An 18971-nucleotide genomic window follows, 5' to 3' on the forward strand; every position below is an offset into this window, starting at 1 on the left:
CATGGGGGCTAGCGCTGTAAAGCACTAGGATGCCCCTTCAAAATCTCCCTTCCCCCAACATTCCCACCCACAGGTCAAACATGTCTCCGGATGGGACAGCAGGACAGAGCTTTAAAATCGGGACAGTCCTGCTGAAATCGGGATAGTTGGGAGGTATGTTTGTTATAAATATTTTTATGTAAAAATACAGGTTACCTATTGATATTAGTGTATCTTTATAAGGCATCATAAATATGAGCAGTTTTCAAGATCAATATAGTACAAAGATGGACAGTAGGCAAAGTATAGGACATTACAACATAGCTTTCGTGCTGTGCGTAACACATGAGGGAATTCAATTGGCCGCGTTACGGGTGAAAGTAAGGTGACCTGCGCATTATTACAGTTATAACGGTAATAATGCGCCTTATTACCATTATTACGGTAGTTTTAACGCTGGTAATAATAATAGTTTTGACAACGCGGAAATTCGGTGGTAATTTCCCCCCACAAAAGATGCAGAGGAGCTTGCAATTCAGTGCTTTGGAGTTTGCAGGAGTGGGTATGAGTAATACAGGTGGTATCATGCATGTGGGAGGGCAGTCATTTTATTTTAAGTGATGAACACTGTCATTCTTTCTCATTATCCATAAAAAATGTTAAAGTATCAAATATACTACATACAGCTATTATTATCTTTACTAAAGCCGGGTACACAAATATGCAATTATCGTGCAGATCAGACTATTTACGACCGTTTGGTCAGATACTGCGAGAGGGTATATGCTCCCTCAATCACGTTTTATCATACCAAAACACATTGTGTTGGTTGATTTGGTTTTCTATACTTCCTAAAAGTCACGGAACGTGACCATGGAGCAATGTCAGGCAAATCAAGACCAGCAGTACAGGCAGATATCTGTAACGTGTGTGCAGAGTCACCATCTTTTACGCAGATTGTTATGAGGTATGAACATCACAGATCTGAAGGTATATTGTGTAGGTTAGTAGCTCTTTCATATAAGTGAACTTGTATTTTTAACTAAAATCCAAAATTAAGCAGCACATATGTTGTCGAAGCTTGAGATATTTTGAGATAGGCATTGTATCAATTATTTCAGACATTTGATTTGATCGCATAAATGTATTCACTATTAGATTTGATGGTATAATCTTCCCTCTCATGTATGAATTGAAGTAGCAAGAAATTAATTGTCCGCAAAATCATATAATATAATGTAGGCATGATCAATGTAGTGGCGAGCTGTTGACTGTCGTTATCAGTGTATATTTGCACCGACCCTCAAGTGTTACAGCTACTGGCAGGGGTATCTGCACCTCGTGTGGGTCTGCCTCAGTCGCAATTACGTGAACACCCTTTTACCTTATTCGGACTGTTTGTCCGCCCCTTCCCTCCTGCATCTTGCGACTGAGTATACGGAGGTGTGTGTGGGTTTTTTTTTTGTTTGTTTGTTTGTTGTTTTTTGTGGGTATGCACAGTAGATATTTGTTTATATTAAACTAACCAAACAGGCGTATGCCCAATTCAGCATAACCCCCCAGAAAGTCTAAAAATGTTTTCCTTCTTGCTCAAAGCTTTATCTTAAATAACTTCTGATCAGCTTCTAAAAGCGCTTACATATGTTCTTAGTAATGTGAATTGTAACCAGATTGTACATGGGTTGGTTTATTTATGTAATGGGGGGAATTCAATTGACGGCAAGATTATTTTTCCTGCAGCGTTAAAAAATAAATAAATAAATAAAGCGCAGGTTTTTACACGGTGGGAGCGACCGTTTTTCTTTAACACAGCGTGAAAACTGGTGCAATTCAATTGGAAAAGAGGGAACGCTGCCCCTGTGCGTTAATCATTGTGTTTGTGAGTTTTTAGGGGAGTGAAGGGGAGCGTTTAACGCGGTCATGTATAACACAAAAAAAGGATTGGCATACATTTTCATACATTAGATTGCATTACACAACCATTCTAGTTGATAATATCTACATTACAGGTTTTTCTTTAGCATATTTTTTTATTTAACAAATTTTTACTATAGAATTATCTATACCATGTCAAAACACATTAGTACAAACGTATTTGTACAAAAAACATGCATAAATATATTTAATTAGTGATGTTTATTTTTTTATTTGTTTTTGTTTTGTTTTTTTCCCATAATTTTTTCACAAGAAAATCAACTTTTACATGTTGGGCATTACTGATAAACATAGTTTATCTTTTTTTTTTATCATTATTACATGGTTTCAAACGGTTTTCTTAGGTTTTTTATTTTTATCACACCCCAAAGAGGTGCGAGATAAAACAGCATATTGGCCTGTTCAACGCGCCACGTTAAAAAACAATTGATTTTAGCTTTTAACGCAGCTGCCTCTCGCACACCCTATACTTTCCATAGACCTTCTACTGGAGCGCGAGAGGACCGTTTCATGAAACTAAACTGAGAGTTAAAAATGGAATTGAATCGCGGGTAAAGTTAACCCGCTCGAAAATGCTTAAAAAAAAACAGCGTAAAAATGACAATGCGGTGTAAAAAAATATCTCGTGGTCAATTGAATTCCCACCTTTTGTGATTCTTTAAACATTACTTTATTTATAAACTATATATTTTTTCATACCTCAAATACTATAAGACGGGGTAACTTTGATTACAAATTCCGCATATTTAAAGAATTTTAAAATGTACCTGTATATCGCAGAATTCTGTTTGTAAATACTGAACTGATGATTCATTGGTACATATGTATTTGATTGTGCCAGTCATGCAAGATGTTTGTTGTAGGTTGTCCCTGAGCTTTCGATGGGTGTGTTAGAAATAAAGATAACAAACGATAACTACAAGAAAAAATGTCCCTGAATCTAAAGTAGGAAAAATGAAAAGGTCACTACAGATTATGGGTTATATACTTTCTCGATACAGCTGCACATAATCATATCTAAATAATATTAATATTTAGATGTTTTTTTGCTGCAATTGTAAATCCAGTTTTGTATCTAGCATCGGCGTGTCTAAGTTTCTTATAAGAAAAGCCACATATTTTTCCTGTCTTTTGAAGTCCTATACAATAGAGGTCAAGAAACCATTAGTTGGATAGCCCTGTTTTTATGTTCATTACAATTTAAGAGATCACTAGACCTAAATAATAAAGTGCACTTATGTAAGAACTGCTAATAAAATTTGCACATGTGTATAAAAAATTTCGCTTAGTTATTGAGAGGAGGAACTGAAAGTGGAGAGAGCAAATCTGTGCAATTTTGGCTCGCAACGGATCAGACTGAGCAGCACACAGATTTACACTGCGAAAAGACGCATCTAAGTAAACACTAGATATGATTAAATAAACATATAATAAAATTGATTGCACGGTACAATTTGTATAAAATGTTAACATTTCTTTTCTGAGTTTTAGAACATTTATATGTTCTAAAAATAATACCCAAGTATAGGGTTTGGCACCCCATTTGCTTGTCTATGTTTAGCTATGTATGTCTACTACTTTATAAACCGTTGTGATGATATATTGGACGATTGGGTAGCAGACCACTCCAAAAGAGGCTGCTACCGCCTATGCTCCACTTCACAAGCTAGTGGGTATGGTGCCCTTGGAAGCATTATGTCATACTTGCCAACAGTTTTTTTTTTTTTGTTTGTTTGTTTGTCCCCTCCAGGAGATCCTGAAGGTGAACAGTAACCACAGATGGGGGGGAATAATAAATCTTCACTTGGATGTAGGCTGAATGTGGCAGAATGGCCATGAAACCTACCCAGAATCTGGGAGTTTCCTGGAAATTTTAGGAGAGTGGTTTCATCCACATAACTGTGCATGGAACCTATTGCGTACTATAAGCCAGTATGTTATTGGTGTAAATAAGTCCTTTATTAGTGAAAGAACATTAGAAATATGGAATAAGAATAGACTCAATAAAACTAAGAATGATCTACATACACTACATGATGTTTTTGTTTGTTTTTATCGTGTGATGGTTCTTTAGCACCAACTCATGTCCAGTATCCATACTGCATAAAGTAAAATAGAAATCTGGAAGTACAAACATGTGCCTCCCACAGTACATATGTCATTTGCACAAATGTTAAGCAACACCCATAGATTTTGCATGTGAAAATGGCAACATATTTGGGTGCCAAAAATGGGCCCCACTGATCAGAGGTGGAACTAGTGAGCTGTGGGCCCGATGCAGGGAGACTGGGAGGAGGGAATCGGGGCCATGCAGCAGGCCCCATTATTTCCATGGGCCCCGGTGTACTGCACCTGCCGTACCAATGGTAGTTCCGCCAGTGCTTCTGATGGGGGGAACTGGCGGAGTACAGGCTAAAGACCTGAATGCTCCTAGTTATGTACCCACAAACCAAAGGTAGATTTTTTATTTTTTTTTTACTTTTTTTTTTCATGGCACAAGATTATTTCTAATGAGAGAGGATGAAGAAGGTGAATTTAGGGGTCGGTTTGCTGTGCAGCAGAACTTTTTTTTTTTTTTTTGTTTCTTTTTGACTCAAGATAATTCAAGCAAGGCTGAGTTCTGATGTTCCGCCATTCACATGACTAATGTAAGACATAAGTCCTACTTGCCATTTCCCCAGAATGTCCATGAGATTACTGAAGTAGGCCTTTTCCCCGGATCCTGCATACTTCCTAGTGAATTTTGGCCCCGCCCCTGTGCAACTGAGTAATTTCAGCTTTAAAGTTGGCGAGTATGACGTAAATGAGGCTAAACCAAGCTGTATTTTTTTTTTTTACGAATTAATTTGAAAAGATTAAATGAAGGCTGGACTCTGAAGTGATGTTTTAACTCTTTCCAGCATGCACATGTTGAGCCGCACCTACCATCCTGCACAAGTAGGTGCGTATTTATTTTACAGGGACTGTGCTCCTAAGCGGAATGTGGATGTGAAACTATGTATGTGTCAGGTAGACAAATAGGTGATTTTGCATAAAATGAATAGTACTGTGCACCCAAATACTTCTTAAATGCCACTGTACTTCCAACATTACCTTACCCCTATGGATCTAGAAATAGTTTCATGTGGGAGGAAAAACAAAATCTAACAAATCTGAAAGTACATCTGTGCTACATTACAAGCGTGTAATAAGTGATCAAGTTAAAGGAAAATTGCTTCTAATCTTAGAGCAGTTACCTGTTGAGTTTGATCACCACTTATGTAGCTCCTGTCACACCACACACACACACACACACACACACACAGTACCTGCAAGTGTAGGAATGCTCTTGTGTCACCTGAAGCGCTAGGAACACATGACCTTTACATGAGCGTGAGTCCTTTTACACTTTATGATGTCACTGGTAAAACTAGTTTGCATTGTGGGAATGTGTAGTACTGTGTGAGCCAACATTTGCTGTACAGCTGTGTAGTTTTTGTGTATGTTTGACAGTAAACAGTAGGTCATGGTAGCAAAAATACAAGATATTTCTTTTATGCTATATAGCAGAAAAAGTACTGTATTATATTTAACCTGGTTTCCTTTTTTGAGTGGGGAAAGTGAGGAGGAACCAGGCACTTCCTGAATGGCTGCATTCCTACAGTGCTCTTTGACCAGTTTAGCTTTTCCAATCATAAGTGTACTAACACAGGACCCATCCCTCCACTCCTCCGCCTCCCTCTCTCTCTCTCTCGTGGATGCTGCTGTGTGATTTCATCTCTCCCTCGCTCTCTCTTGCATGCATGCTACTTCACGCTGAGCTTGGCAGTGTTTGGGGAAATACATTTGGTAACGTAAGCATTTCCACGTTGTTAGATGCTCAAAAACAATGTTGAGAATAGGAGGCCAAACTAAAGTTTCGTCCTCTGGATATAGGTAAGGTATATCTACTTCAAGCACTTGAAGGGTTTTTTTCCCTAAACCCCCCTACCTCCATATTTGTTTTCAATTCTATGTAATGCTAAGTTCAACTTGTTAGCCTTTGATTCGTAGTTATCTTAACTAGAACTGACTATTGCAAATAGATTTTTTTTTTCTCAGTTAATTAAAAATATGAACTATTAATCAGTAGGACTTGTTATATAATCATTTGGTGCAGCAACCATGGTAAATTAAGCGCACAACAAACTTTTCATCAAGTGTGGATGTGATGGGTAGAAACAGAAGAGTGTTAAGAAGTATTGGAAAGTATGTTTAGTGTAGCATCAGACTGCACATCCAGCAGAGTTCGTTTTATTGTTCACTTTGCTTTGCAGAACTCTGTGGGGATGTAACAAAGAAACGTTTCAGAATTTTGACCTTCTGTATGTACAGCATCCCTAATTTCCAGACATTTCCTGATTTTGGAGATTTTTCCCTACAATGTATAGGACAGTGCCTCTTACATTGTATAGTGGATACATTTTATTTTTTATTTTATTTTCTGGGCTTTCTACATTAGCATTTATTGACTAATGCTATTGAATATGTAAAAATGACATATGATAAGATCGTACAGTCCACTTCCCTTGCTTGCCTTTGTAGTGCATCTAATCCACCTAGACTGAACCACGTTTGATGCGTTTAGATTCACCTGTCGGTAGTAACATGTCCCTAAAATGATTGTAATGTTTGTATATATGATATTGCTGTCTTAAAGTTAAATAAAAAATACTGTGGTTTACAAAAGAGAATTTATCTAGGTAACCCAACCAATGTTGCATTGAAAATGTAGTGACTCCCTAGAGGTCTTGCAGATGCAATTTTATATTAGAGACACGGTTATACAGTTTGTGCTGTCACAAGCACATAGGAACAGGAAAGGTTAATATGTAATGTCTCCTATAAATTATGAGGTATTTGTTCAGCTATACAGTGCATTTCCAGATGTTGCATCCTGTCTCGGAGCATTGCCAGGAATGATTCATGGAATAAGCTGCTTATTTTTCTTTTCTTTCTCTTTTTTTTTTTTTTTTTTTTTTTTTTCTCTTTTTGTGGTGTACTTTTTTTTTTCCTCCTTCTCTATTTTTAAAGTTGCGGCTATAGTCTGAGACTGACCTGTAAGTGAGGATACAGCTGCATAAGGTTGCTTTCTCAGCAGATTATTTTGTTCCTAAGTTTAGGTCCTTCCATCGGTCACTGGAGAGGCAGGGAAAGCTTTTGTAACTATTTGGATTGTCTCCTGACAAAGCCCAGAGAAACATTGTACAGTAAAGCTACTATATAGATGAATCAATTGTGATCCTAAATATATATCCCAAATTGTCACGTGCATTATTACTGGAAATAAAATGCATTCAATGTCTCAGCCTAAGATTACTCAAGATGAAATGCATATGTTTAAGTTACCGTAACAGAACTTGTCTTGTTTTACAGTGTATTTTGTATGCTGTTGTGTGCAGTCTTTTGTTTTGTAGTATCCATTATTTCATACTGTGATTGGTTGGCTGCAGATGTTTTTCTTAAGCTGGTCATGCACGCCCTGATCCTGCTCTTCACTAGAAGTGCCAAGCAATTTGGTACACATTGGAGCTTTTTCATCCACTCATTGTGCCAATCAGCTGGCATAGGGCCATAGTGGTTAACTTGGACAAGATGTGAGCTTTTGACCCATGGGCCTAGCACTCTGACCACTTCTGCAATCACTGAGGCCTGTAAATGCAGTAGGAATATGATTACACAAATAGGCCAATAGATGTTATTTTTCAACTGCATTTTCTAGCATGCCCAATAATGACCTGATCCGTTTTGGTTATCGCCATTATTGGGCATTGTGGTCAGAATTAGTATAGAGAAACTGTGCTTTCTCCAGCTTATCTTTCCAGTGAAGCTTTGTACAGCAAGGGAGCAGGGGCAATGATAAGTTCATTGAGCACACGGGAGTTAAAATACATTCATATTGTTCCTATATTAGTGGTCCTTTTTGTAAGATTGCTGTGATAACTTGCAGGTGGCAGGCTGAATAACCAGATAGTTGTGCTGCCTACACTTCCAGACTATGATACTAAACAGCGATCATTTGTACCGCCAGACATTCTGCAGTGGTTTTGTATAAAATGACTATTGGATAGAAAAATCTGCCTGTGGCTGGGAAGACTGTCCTATAGGGGCAAAAACAATGCAAATAAATAAATTCTAACGTTTTCTATTAGAAGAATTCCTTCTTTTTTGTAATTGATGTGAGCTTTTTTATAATTGAGTTTGGCTGTCTTTGGTTACAATGTGTGTATGCTTTGTACTTCATATTGCTGCATTACTTGTACTCTAGGTTTGCACCACGTTGGCGCATTATGACCTCTGTAGTAATAAAATGTCTGACGTGTCCTTCTTCAATTACAGCTCTATATTTGCATTTTTTCTTAATTATTTGCTTACCAACATGACCAGAGCTGTCAGCCTTCCATCAGCCCTGGATGGTCATATGCACCTAAGATGAACTAGTCAATGACAGTAATACAGAGGAAGCTTTTACAACAAGTATTGCACTGCTAGTATCTCACCTGTTCTTGTATTTTGCAATGCTGATTAACAGAACAAAATTCACATTCAACAACTGGGATGTTGTTCTGTGTACGACATTGTACTGATTGTCATTGGAGGTGTCTGGAACAGGCAGTGAGCTGTGGAATACTCAGGTTGTATGCTGTTTATTTGGCAGCGAGAAACACAAGTGGCCTCTGAGTTCTAATACTGATGTAGCTTTATAATGAGATCCCTGCAGATCCGTTCAGCTGCCTTTTTGTTCTGGACTACAGCTTTTGTTTCCATTAATCCATTCAATGGTGTGATGTATGGGTTTTGTGCCAGCAAAAAGCCCTCTAGTTGACTGTAGTGTTTAAAATAGTCAGCGTGGCTAGGCTGGATGCTAGATGGTATTTCTACATGCCAGTTTTGAGATGGCATGAAAAACTGATGAGGGAAATAATTAATTATTAATACATCCTGACTGTTGGGAAATAGACTTATTGCATCAATTGGCTGTTCCTTATGGTGGAATTCATGGTCCCTGTACTGACCAAGTGTCTTTGTTTCACACTATTCTAAGATTATTCTGTAAAAACAACATTTTACAATTGGGTGATCTGTCCAGGTAACCAATGCACCTACAAAGTTGGACTCCTTCCCTGACTCCTCCCGGCTACTAGATTGGATTGACTACAGTTTGTCCATGTCACGTGGCTATTCCCAAATTAAATATTCATGGAGAAAAAAAATCACTGAGTTCAAGTCTATTTTTTGATGGGCTGTTTTTAAGGCAGTTACATGCTGTGTATACTTGCTAGTTTTCACAGTTATGATCTTTTCCTGGCATATGCCAAAATGTAATTAAGTCTAATGGTAACTCCTGCTGCCCGCCAAGTGAGCAGTATTGGATCATTGAATCGCCAATGTAAGGTGAAACCGAGCAGTGCAGGGTGTCAGTGGGGGTACTTGGTTCAACTGGGATCCAAGAAAATTCTCTTTTTATATTTCTCTACAATGTGTGTTCACATTTGCTGGGTGTTAATATGGGACCCTCATGTGACATGCAGACTGCACTATTACCCTTATCCAATCCCTCATTTGGCAAGTTGATGGGTACTTGTGTCTTAATGTAGAAGGAAAGGTTAAAGTATAGAAGAGATTGGCTTAGCCATCCATACAGAGAGCGTAATTATGAATTACTTATGACTGCCCAAGTGTCTTGTCCGATATCACACCATGGAGTCTATTTATCAGAGTGCTGCGAAGAGGCTCATTTCCTATTGCTGCTTATAGAAAATGGTTTATTGCTGCAATTCATCAACAACATATTACCTGGGCAGCTGACTCTGCAGTTGGGCCTGGAGCAGGGTTAACTGACTGCTTCTTGGGGGCCGGTCATGGGGTATATGCCCAGTAGAATTAAGCCAGCACCTGGGATTTCAGTTTCACATAGTGGACAAAAAATAATTGTTAAATATCATCAAAAGATATTAAAAACCTTTTTTTAATTTTTTTTTTCAAATAATAAAGCCTTTTTCTATGATTTTCTTCTGTTATGGCCATCCTGAGTGCGTATTGCCACGATCCTTGTTAAACAAACTATAGAAGGTGAAACCCAGTGGTAACCACTTGATTTATAGATGTCCTTTTACACTGGCCATAGGGCTGTTTCACCCTTTGATCCCTATATGCTAGAGAACTGCAAAGACTGCTCCTCGACCATATATGGAACCTTAACTCTAGAGCCGAGTTTCATAAATGGACTAAATGTTAATTATTATATTGGATTGTAATGATTTATTAAAATCACTTGTAATTGTAAATACTATAAAGTTATATTTATCGGTAAAACCATGCACTTGGCATTCCAAGAGTCAGATAAATACTATGTACTTGTATTCAACATAGCTGCTTGAAATTTTCCTTAAAGATGAACTAATGTAAATAACCAATATAGCATTACCGTGGGTTTTCATGTCCGGGACTCTAGCATACCCATTTATCTCTCTTCCATGTATCAACTTCAGTTTTAAAATAAGTGTTTTCCTTGTCTGGGGTTGATTTTAACGCTTCTTTCTGAGGTTACTGCAATTCAGAAGTTATAATAAGGTTTGATTGAAACCTTAAGTCATGGTAATATTAAAGTCTGTGCGAAATTTGGACTCTGTTATTCTGATGCTCTGCTGGTAGAGTTTACAGTGATCAAATACAGTGTATATATTGGCTAATAAACATTTCACATTTTCGGCAGGAATTCCCCGTTGCAGATCCTTTTTTTTTTTTTGGTAACTTTCCTTTCACACCTGTGTTTATTACAGTATGAAACAGGCCTACACAAAATTCTCAGAAAATTAGTAGGGACCAGATCCAAAAGTTAGGAGACAGCAGTTCCATATATATATATTGGTGAGATGTGCCTAAAAGTTTACCGCTGTGGTGGTTATATATTGGCATATAATGTCTATTTATATAGTGCTGAACAGTTTGTGCAACACTGTACAGAGAATATATCACTCGCATCAGCCCAGGCCCCATTGGAGCTTACAGTCTAAATTCCTTATTGCACACATACTAGAGTCCATTTTGTCAGGAGTCAGTGTGTTTTGGACTGTGGGAAGAAACTGGGGCACCTGAAAGGGAACCCAAATACAGGGAGAACAACAAAATCCACACATATGAGGCCCTGGCCAGAGTCTGACCTCAGCGCTGTATGGAAGCAATGCTATCCACTGTGCTGCCCATATATGTAGCATGATGACTTACAGTGGCAAAATGCCCCTGTCGCCACACACATTGCCAGAAGTGTATCTTCTGGCAGCTACAGTACTAAGATATAGCTTTATTACAAGCTGTCCTGTTTACGGGAACATAACCAGGGTTTCTCATTGGCTCTGGCTGAAATGACAAAGTCAGTATGTTATTAGAACGCTGTGCCTCAGAGATATAATCACCAGGAACCTAATGGTTCCCAGCAAGGGAGAGCAGACGTTCAGGACAGAAGGGGGGATGGGGTCTTGCTCCTATTGCCAGAGCAGTGTACTAATATAAAGGTGACGGCACACTCACCAAATTTATTTTATTTTTATAATTTTTTCCTGTCATAGTTGATGATGAGATTTTTTTATTTTTTTTAATTTTTATTTTTGCTATCTCTGTGGTACATGAAAGATGTAATCTAAGCAAAAAGATGATGCAGACATTTGATTGTCCAAGTTTGCTCACCTTGTTCTTGAGAGCAGTTGTATAATTAAGCAATATCTTTTCTGCACATGCTCAGTAAACCAAGTTTTACATACTTTAGATTATTCTGCGTGTGTACAATTTGTTCAGTGAAAATATATTTTGTGATTAGATCTTAGTAAAAAGTTGCACTTACTCTGGACAATCATCAGAGTAATTTTGTTATATTACTGTGAAAACTCGAGGCGACGTGTTATTTGTTACAGTATGCGCCAATAAAGGGCTGTTTGGGTGTTTCACCAATTAAATGAAAACATGTTGATGGGGAACAAAAGTCTTCTTACAGAAAGTTATAATCTTTGTAGAGACACAAGGGAGAGAGTTGATTTTTTTTTTTTTTTTTTTGATTTTTTTTCTTTCTATAATTGAGATTTTCATATGTACACTGTATTTACTTACCACCATTTCTCTCTCGCTTTGTTGCAGAACGCCCAGAGCGGAATAAGCCAGAGCATCGGTTTCCTGGGTAAGTTCTGTTTCAGAACATGTTGTATCCGTTAATTCTATGGCCAGAAATTAGTATAACTTTATTTTGTATGAAAACTGTTAACTTTGCCCACAAATGACAAATTAACTTACAGTGACTCAAATATTATGTAGGTAACATAGCAGTTTTAAACCATTTACAGTCTATATTACTGCATTATGGCTGGTTCTCTAGGCACAACTGTTTTTTTTGTGTTTTTTTTTATATAAAGTAAGTGTTTTTATATTTATTGGTTTGATTCATGAATGGTGGTAATGTCTTCCCTGAGACCCTCCTCTCTGCATTGATGAATGCCCCAATGTAACAATGGCCCTGCAAAAGAGAAGAGGAATAAGAGCGAAATGTGGGGACCCGCCCCGCTCTGCGTCAGGGCGTGGCGGGGCCACATTTAGTTTCAAAACTGGGTTTTGAAACTTAGTTATCACACTGGGACTTGGAATGTTATGTTGGTGGTCTGAAGCACCTCTGACAGTAAGCTCCACTGCAGCCTGTTCTGCAAACTGCGGAGGCCCAGTTTCACCAGGTGTCCATACCAATGCAGAAGAAGGTAAATGGGTTGAGTAAATTAATTTTTAAATCATTGGGGAGTTAACCCACAAATAATGAGGGTGACTAGGATTGTAAACTTCTTCACAAGTTCTGTTGTTTTAATTATTTTGACTTTTTTAATGATGGAGTTTGCAGATTAGAATTTTGTTATTTATGCTGAATGTAACATATTTATTAGCTTTTATTAGCATCTATTTCTTTACACTGTATAGATTTTTGAAGATGAACATTGTGGGCCCGAAGCTCCGTATTTTAAGTGTAAAGGGTCCCTGTATATTGGTTATGGGTATAGGCTGCTATATGGAAAGTCTCACCGCCTTTTATACTGTAGATAACTGATTTCTTAACACCTGGTTCCGTTCACAATGGAAATTTTCTGTGACCCTCACACATCCTACTTTCGGATGGAGCAGTCATACAATTGTATGATACATCTATGAAGTAGTCTCCCAGCAGATATTGTAGTAACTCGCATAATGCTTGGGGTAAATGTACAACAGTTCTAAGAACTTAGAATTGAGAGCTGGGGGGGGGGGTATAACAAGAAGACTAGTTGGCCCTATTTGCCATCAGATTGTGTGTTTGGAGGATTGAAATGGCGCTAGATATTAGACAAAGACACTTTTAAACTGTATTCCTGAGTAAGCTTAGACATGGAATGGAAAGTTTCCTTTCAATACTCTCTCGCTCTCATCCAAAAACAAATAACGGAAAACAAAACATTACTTCTTAGTGTTCCTCACCCCCACACATTCCAATTAAAAAAAATATCCCATTCTAATCACAGTCCTGTGTTCATCCCCATCTCCCACCTCCTCCTTGCTTGTAGCATGTCTCCCACAGTGACGAGATCACATCAGATTAGAGACCCTCCCTCTTTGTTACTCGATGCTTTCCAACATCTGTGTCTTATTTATGGGTTTCGTCTCACAGTTGTGTATGCAGTGCAATGTAGTGGTGCAAACATTATGTTGGGCTGAGACTTCAAGTAATGTGCAGGTGTAGGTATCGGTTTTACTTGATAATGACGGTCGAGAATGCGATTTCCTTTGCATGTAAATTAATTAAATAACTGACCACATTGTAAACAATGAGTATGATTTATGAACAACTGGTGACACTTATCTTTGTATACTAGCCATTAGGTTCTGCTTTGGGTACTGGCCACCACCATTGGGGCTGTACATTGTATACTAGAGATGGTGCTGAGTTGTATGTGATTTTAGTTAATTGAAAATGCAATTTTGTAACCAATTTTGCTCCCGTATTTTAAGCATCACGCTACGTGCAGTAGGCCCATTGTTTTCAACTTCAAGATGGTTCTGCTCTATCCAGAACTTTGCCATAGAGAATTTATCACTAACATTTTTATGTTTGAATATTACATTTTAATAACATATGCTTACCCTATGCAGCTTATAGCAGTTAGATTAATTTAGTTACATTTTACCTAGCTAATATAGAGGGTAAATAAAAAGTGAGGACGTCATACATAACAGTAGTTATGAGCAGCATGGGAAAATGAAGTTTGAAGTCCCAGTGATATAGAATAAAATTATATGAGCTATTAGCTCATATAATTTTATTCTATATTGACTCTTCTTCGAGTTTAAATTACATAATAATTTGGTATCTTTAGCAGTGCTCTATTTGGCCCGTTAAGCTAGAAAACTTCAGGACTTGTTGGAGGTGTCCTATTACTGAAAAGTATTTTAGCAATGCAACATTTGTTTAAGGCTTAAAATAAGCAAACTACTCCGTGCAGGCTAAAGGACCATAACAAGGCCAGCAGGAACCATGCAGGAACTTATCATGTGGTGTAACTAGGGTTCTCTGTATGTGGCACATTGTACCACCCCTGGCACATCACCACAGGCCCTGCCTCTTCCCATAAATGGTCAGTTTGTCAATCCAAAGCTTTACTCTGGCACTCTATACGTGTACTGTTCCATAGGCCTAATAAAAGCCAGAGTTAAGATTGGTACTAAAGACAGGCACTGTGTATTGCTAGAGATAGGTACAAATGCAGCAACACTGCTTCACCCTCAGGGTGCAAGGCCTGTAGGAATCAACCACACACCGTCTGGTGAGCTGTCCTCAGGAAAGACCCCCCCCCCCTCCTTCAGGTGCACCTTGGATGGTTTGGTACTGTGGTCAGACTGCACAGAAGATCCTCCGTCAGTGCCTGCAGAATACTGACTGTCTAGGTAGTAGAGGAGCACTTTATACTGTGTTTCACAATTGCTTTCCTATCTTTCCGGAAGACATTTAAAGAGACTCTTCCAGTGTTTTACGTTGTCATAGATTTATTAGAAACAGACATGATATCCGGCTGTTGTCATAAGACTGTGAATCCAGAATACACTCCGTCGTATTTTTGGACTGTATTCATATAGTTAGAACCAGTTTCAAGTGAATCTAAGCACATGACACACGGTTCCTTCTGAGTGGACCTTGGAGCACTGCAGCCACCATAATATCGGTTTATGTCTTAACACTTATATTATTATGCTTTTGTATATTAAATATTAATAACTTTTCAGGTGACAAAGTCCTGGGACTGTCACTGGAAATTAGGGACAGTGGCGTCTATGACATTAAACTGTGATAATATATATACTATTTTTAGATTACATTTTAAAGCTGAACAACCTCCTAAGGTGGTGAACGTTTCTGTTCACCTCTTTCAAATGGCTGCAGAAGTGAGCAGGGGCCAATGACCGTGATTGCAGCCTCTCATTAGTCCGCAGCATACACTGCCACCAAAAGTCACACTGCCCCAGTTATTCGCCCCATGCTGTGATATTAATAACAGATCTATAATGCTCTGCTCCCTCCTTGTTAGGGTTTAATGCGGCTTTACATCACCTTTTTGTATTCATACTTTACATTGAATGCCAAACATAAAGAATCACTAAACTGTATTTGCCAATTTTGTCAACAAAAAGGTGACATTACACAATTAAATTTAATAATTACCTATTATTGCACAGTTGTGCTCCTTTTGTAAGGGCAGTTTCATGAGTTAGTGTGTCAAGGTGGACTATACTGTAGAGAGAGCAAGCTTCAGTCTGGCCATTAAAACAGGGACTTTCCTACAATCGTGCAGCAAATGTTTGTTTCACACACAAGAAAGAAAGCGGTCTCTTCCTTTAGATGCTGAAAGCTATTACACTGACACATGTATCTTCAATCAGCTCCAGGATGGAAGAGAACAGCTAATGTCTGGTTGGTGTTCTACACCTACAAGACTGCATGTTATGTTCCCAGCCTGCTTGTGGGATTGTTAGAGGGGCTGTGGTGTCTGGGGAACTGCCCTACAAGTGCTATTTCATCCCATTTCTTCTTAATGCTGCCAAAGGACTGCCCTAAGGCCTTATACCTGCTGCCATTAATTACATGCACTAGTGCAATTGTTTTTATTGTCACCCTACCCTTTACCACGATTACTAGCTAGTAATCATCGCTGGAAAACACATTGTAGAAGTTTATTGTGAACTTCAAGTGAGATCCAAATGCTAGTTAGTTTTTCTAATGACTGCATTAAAAAAAAACTGTACTATTGTAAGTATTAGAAATTAAGTGTTGTATCTGCAATAGGTGAATAGTTGTCTGTGGCTGTAAGGAATCTTATTGAACTAAATAAACTCCAATTTCAACAATATTTATACCCTAAATGGACTCCATGCTTTCATAATGGCTCACATTGTGCGTATATCCCAGTATTGAGTGATAGTTGCTATCTTTTCTTAAGAAATATCTTTATTTATATTCTTGTGATAAATACATTTGTATGGCTTGTTATTTCTTTGACAAGAGCTAGTACTTAAAGCTCTAAGACACCTCCACCTGCGTTCCTGATTCTATAAAAAGACAAATCCCAGCAGCCAGGTAAACACTGTGCCTAGCAACTGCTGGTGCCTGGCTTGTGGGAGTCCTTTCTGTTCATGTCTATTCATGCTTCTCTTACCTGGCTCCTTAGTTGCTGCAGGTTGATCTGATTGGCTTCTCAATTCAACATCATTTTGCTCACCTCTGCTTTTGGTTTCTTCTTCCTCCAATATAGCCTCCGTTTTATGTATGTTATGTTTACTGCATAGGGGCAGATTCAATTGGGCGTGCATTTTTACCATTCCTACGGTAAAAAGTAACGCTCATTTTTGGTCACACCTCTATGGGGTGCGAGCAAAAATGAGCGTTGCTTCTGAAAAAAAAAAAATTGCGCAATGTGTCTCTTGGCTGTTCTGGAGGCACCAGGGGCGTATTTTTTTACAATTGAATTCCCCCATGTGTGTTCATGTGTTGCCAAAATAGTGAATGTTATCGCCAATGTCATGGTGAAGAATCTTCACATCTTAGTAATGTTTCATTTGCAGGTTTCATTTGTTAACCCACATTTCACTTCGCTGTCCAATCTTCAATTAGGACTATGATTATTCACAGTGAACAGGATTTGCTTAAAATCAGAATTGATATTGCTCTTAGACATATCTGATTAGTCATTTCCTGTTTTCACAAAGTTGCCCAAACCTGTGGAAATGTAACCCCTATCACCTCCTGATACCTCATCATCATCACCATTTATTTATATAGCGCCACTAATTCCACAGCGCTGTAAGAGAGAGTCACTCACATCAGTCCCTGCCCCATTGGAGCTTACAGTCTAAATTCCCTAACATACACACACAGACACACACACACACACACACAAACAGAGACAGAGAGACTAGGGGCAATTTTGTTAGCAGCCAATTAACCTACCAGTATGTTTTTGGAGTGTGGGAGGAAACCGGAGCACCCGGAGGAAACCCACACAAACACGGGGAGAACATAAAAACTCCACACATATTAGGCCATGGTCGGGAATTGAACTCATGACCCCAGAGCTGTAAGGCAGAAGTGCTAACCATTACGCCACCATGATGCCCATACCTGTCCAGAAGTAGACACTAGAGTCCTTTTTTTTTTGTATTACTTTAATTATTACCTGTTTTTCTGTATGTGGCGAGCTCATTGTGGTGTACATAGTTTATTTTTTTTATGTTTTAAACCGGAGAAATATTCCCATATTTAGTTTACTGAAGTTGCTTGCATTGCTGATGAGTATACAGAACATAGCAATTGTGTTCTTCTAAGGGCCTGGAGTGACGGGTGTGGTTTGGCTTGTTTCGAGAATGATACACATGCTGACAATTCTTAACAGAACATAATGGATAACATGTGGGGACTGCAAAATGTTATTACAGCTTTATCACGCTTTTTGCAAAATTCTCCATTATCTCACTGTTCCGCTGCTGACTTTTGTTTAATCTAGAAATGACTGTACAATTGATTGTTAAACTTTAATATGTATAATTTTTGGATACTTTCCCTTTCTCAGAATGTTTTGTTTCTTTTACATTGTATCCAAGTAAAATGTCAGTATGTGTTGTGTTGTTTTTGTTTGTTTAAAATCTAGGAAGTTCAACAGAAATTCAGGACAAAAGTAAATAATCTTTCAGATTAATGGTGCAAATTCTGAAACAATTCATGTTTTAATGTTTTTAGCAGAAAATCTAAATATTTACTCTTGCAATTAGCAGATAAAGTGTGTGCCTTTCGTTACCGTTGTTTACGGTTATAGGTGTAGAAAAAATAGTGCAAAATAATCTTATTTTTTATTGGTATAACGCCACCGTATTACGCAGAACTTTTCATATTGAATCATTTAGTCCATTCTCCATTGGAGCTTACAGTGTAAATTTCCTAACCCAGTGGTTCCCAAACTGTGCGCCTGGGGTGCCATGGCGATATCACTGGGGTGCCTCGTCCACGGACAGTGGTAAGCAAGGCGGGGGACTACTTGGTAATTATTTTGGCTTAGGGGTGCCTTGAAAATTTTTTGGAGACCCTAAGGGTGCCTTGAACTGAAAAAGTTTGGAATCCACTGCCCTAACCTCTAAATTACCAGTATGGTTTTGGAGTGTAGGGGGAATCTAGAGCACCCGGTGCATATACCTACTATTGAAGATGTCATTGCAAAGAAACAAAGCCTCTGAATCCTGGTCATAATGTAGCTGGAGAAGGTTTCTTATTGCTTTAAGAATCTCTGAAGAGAAGGAAGAACTTCTTACTTGCTAAACGTCGTGCTAGCATTGTTGTTATAACTTTTTGTACATTGACTGGACAACTTGCTTGCACATATTAAAATATATGTGTACGTATATAGTGGGAAAAATGGACATATTCATCTCTCCCATAAAAAAAAATCCTCAACTGTGTACGTGGCCAACTTCTTGTTTATGCTTCTTCTTAAGTT

General features: G+C 38.3%; 1 protein-coding gene across 3 annotated transcripts in view; it reads left to right on the plus strand.

Moving 5' to 3' along the window:
• Nucleotides 1-18971, plus strand: part of SH3D19 (SH3 domain containing 19) — a 65350-nt gene that overhangs the window by 12746 nt on the left and 33633 nt on the right. For all 3 annotated transcript variants that reach the window (XM_075198846.1, XM_075198830.1, XM_075198839.1), the window contains exon 2: nt 12064-12103. In XM_075198846.1, coding sequence (XP_075054947.1) covers nt 12064-12103 — 40 coding nt within the window. The remainder of the gene's footprint in view (nt 1-12063; nt 12104-18971) is intronic.

This window comes from Mixophyes fleayi, chromosome 1 (genome assembly GCF_038048845.1).
Source record: "Mixophyes fleayi isolate aMixFle1 chromosome 1, aMixFle1.hap1, whole genome shotgun sequence".
Taxonomy (NCBI): Eukaryota; Metazoa; Chordata; class Amphibia; order Anura; family Limnodynastidae; genus Mixophyes; species Mixophyes fleayi.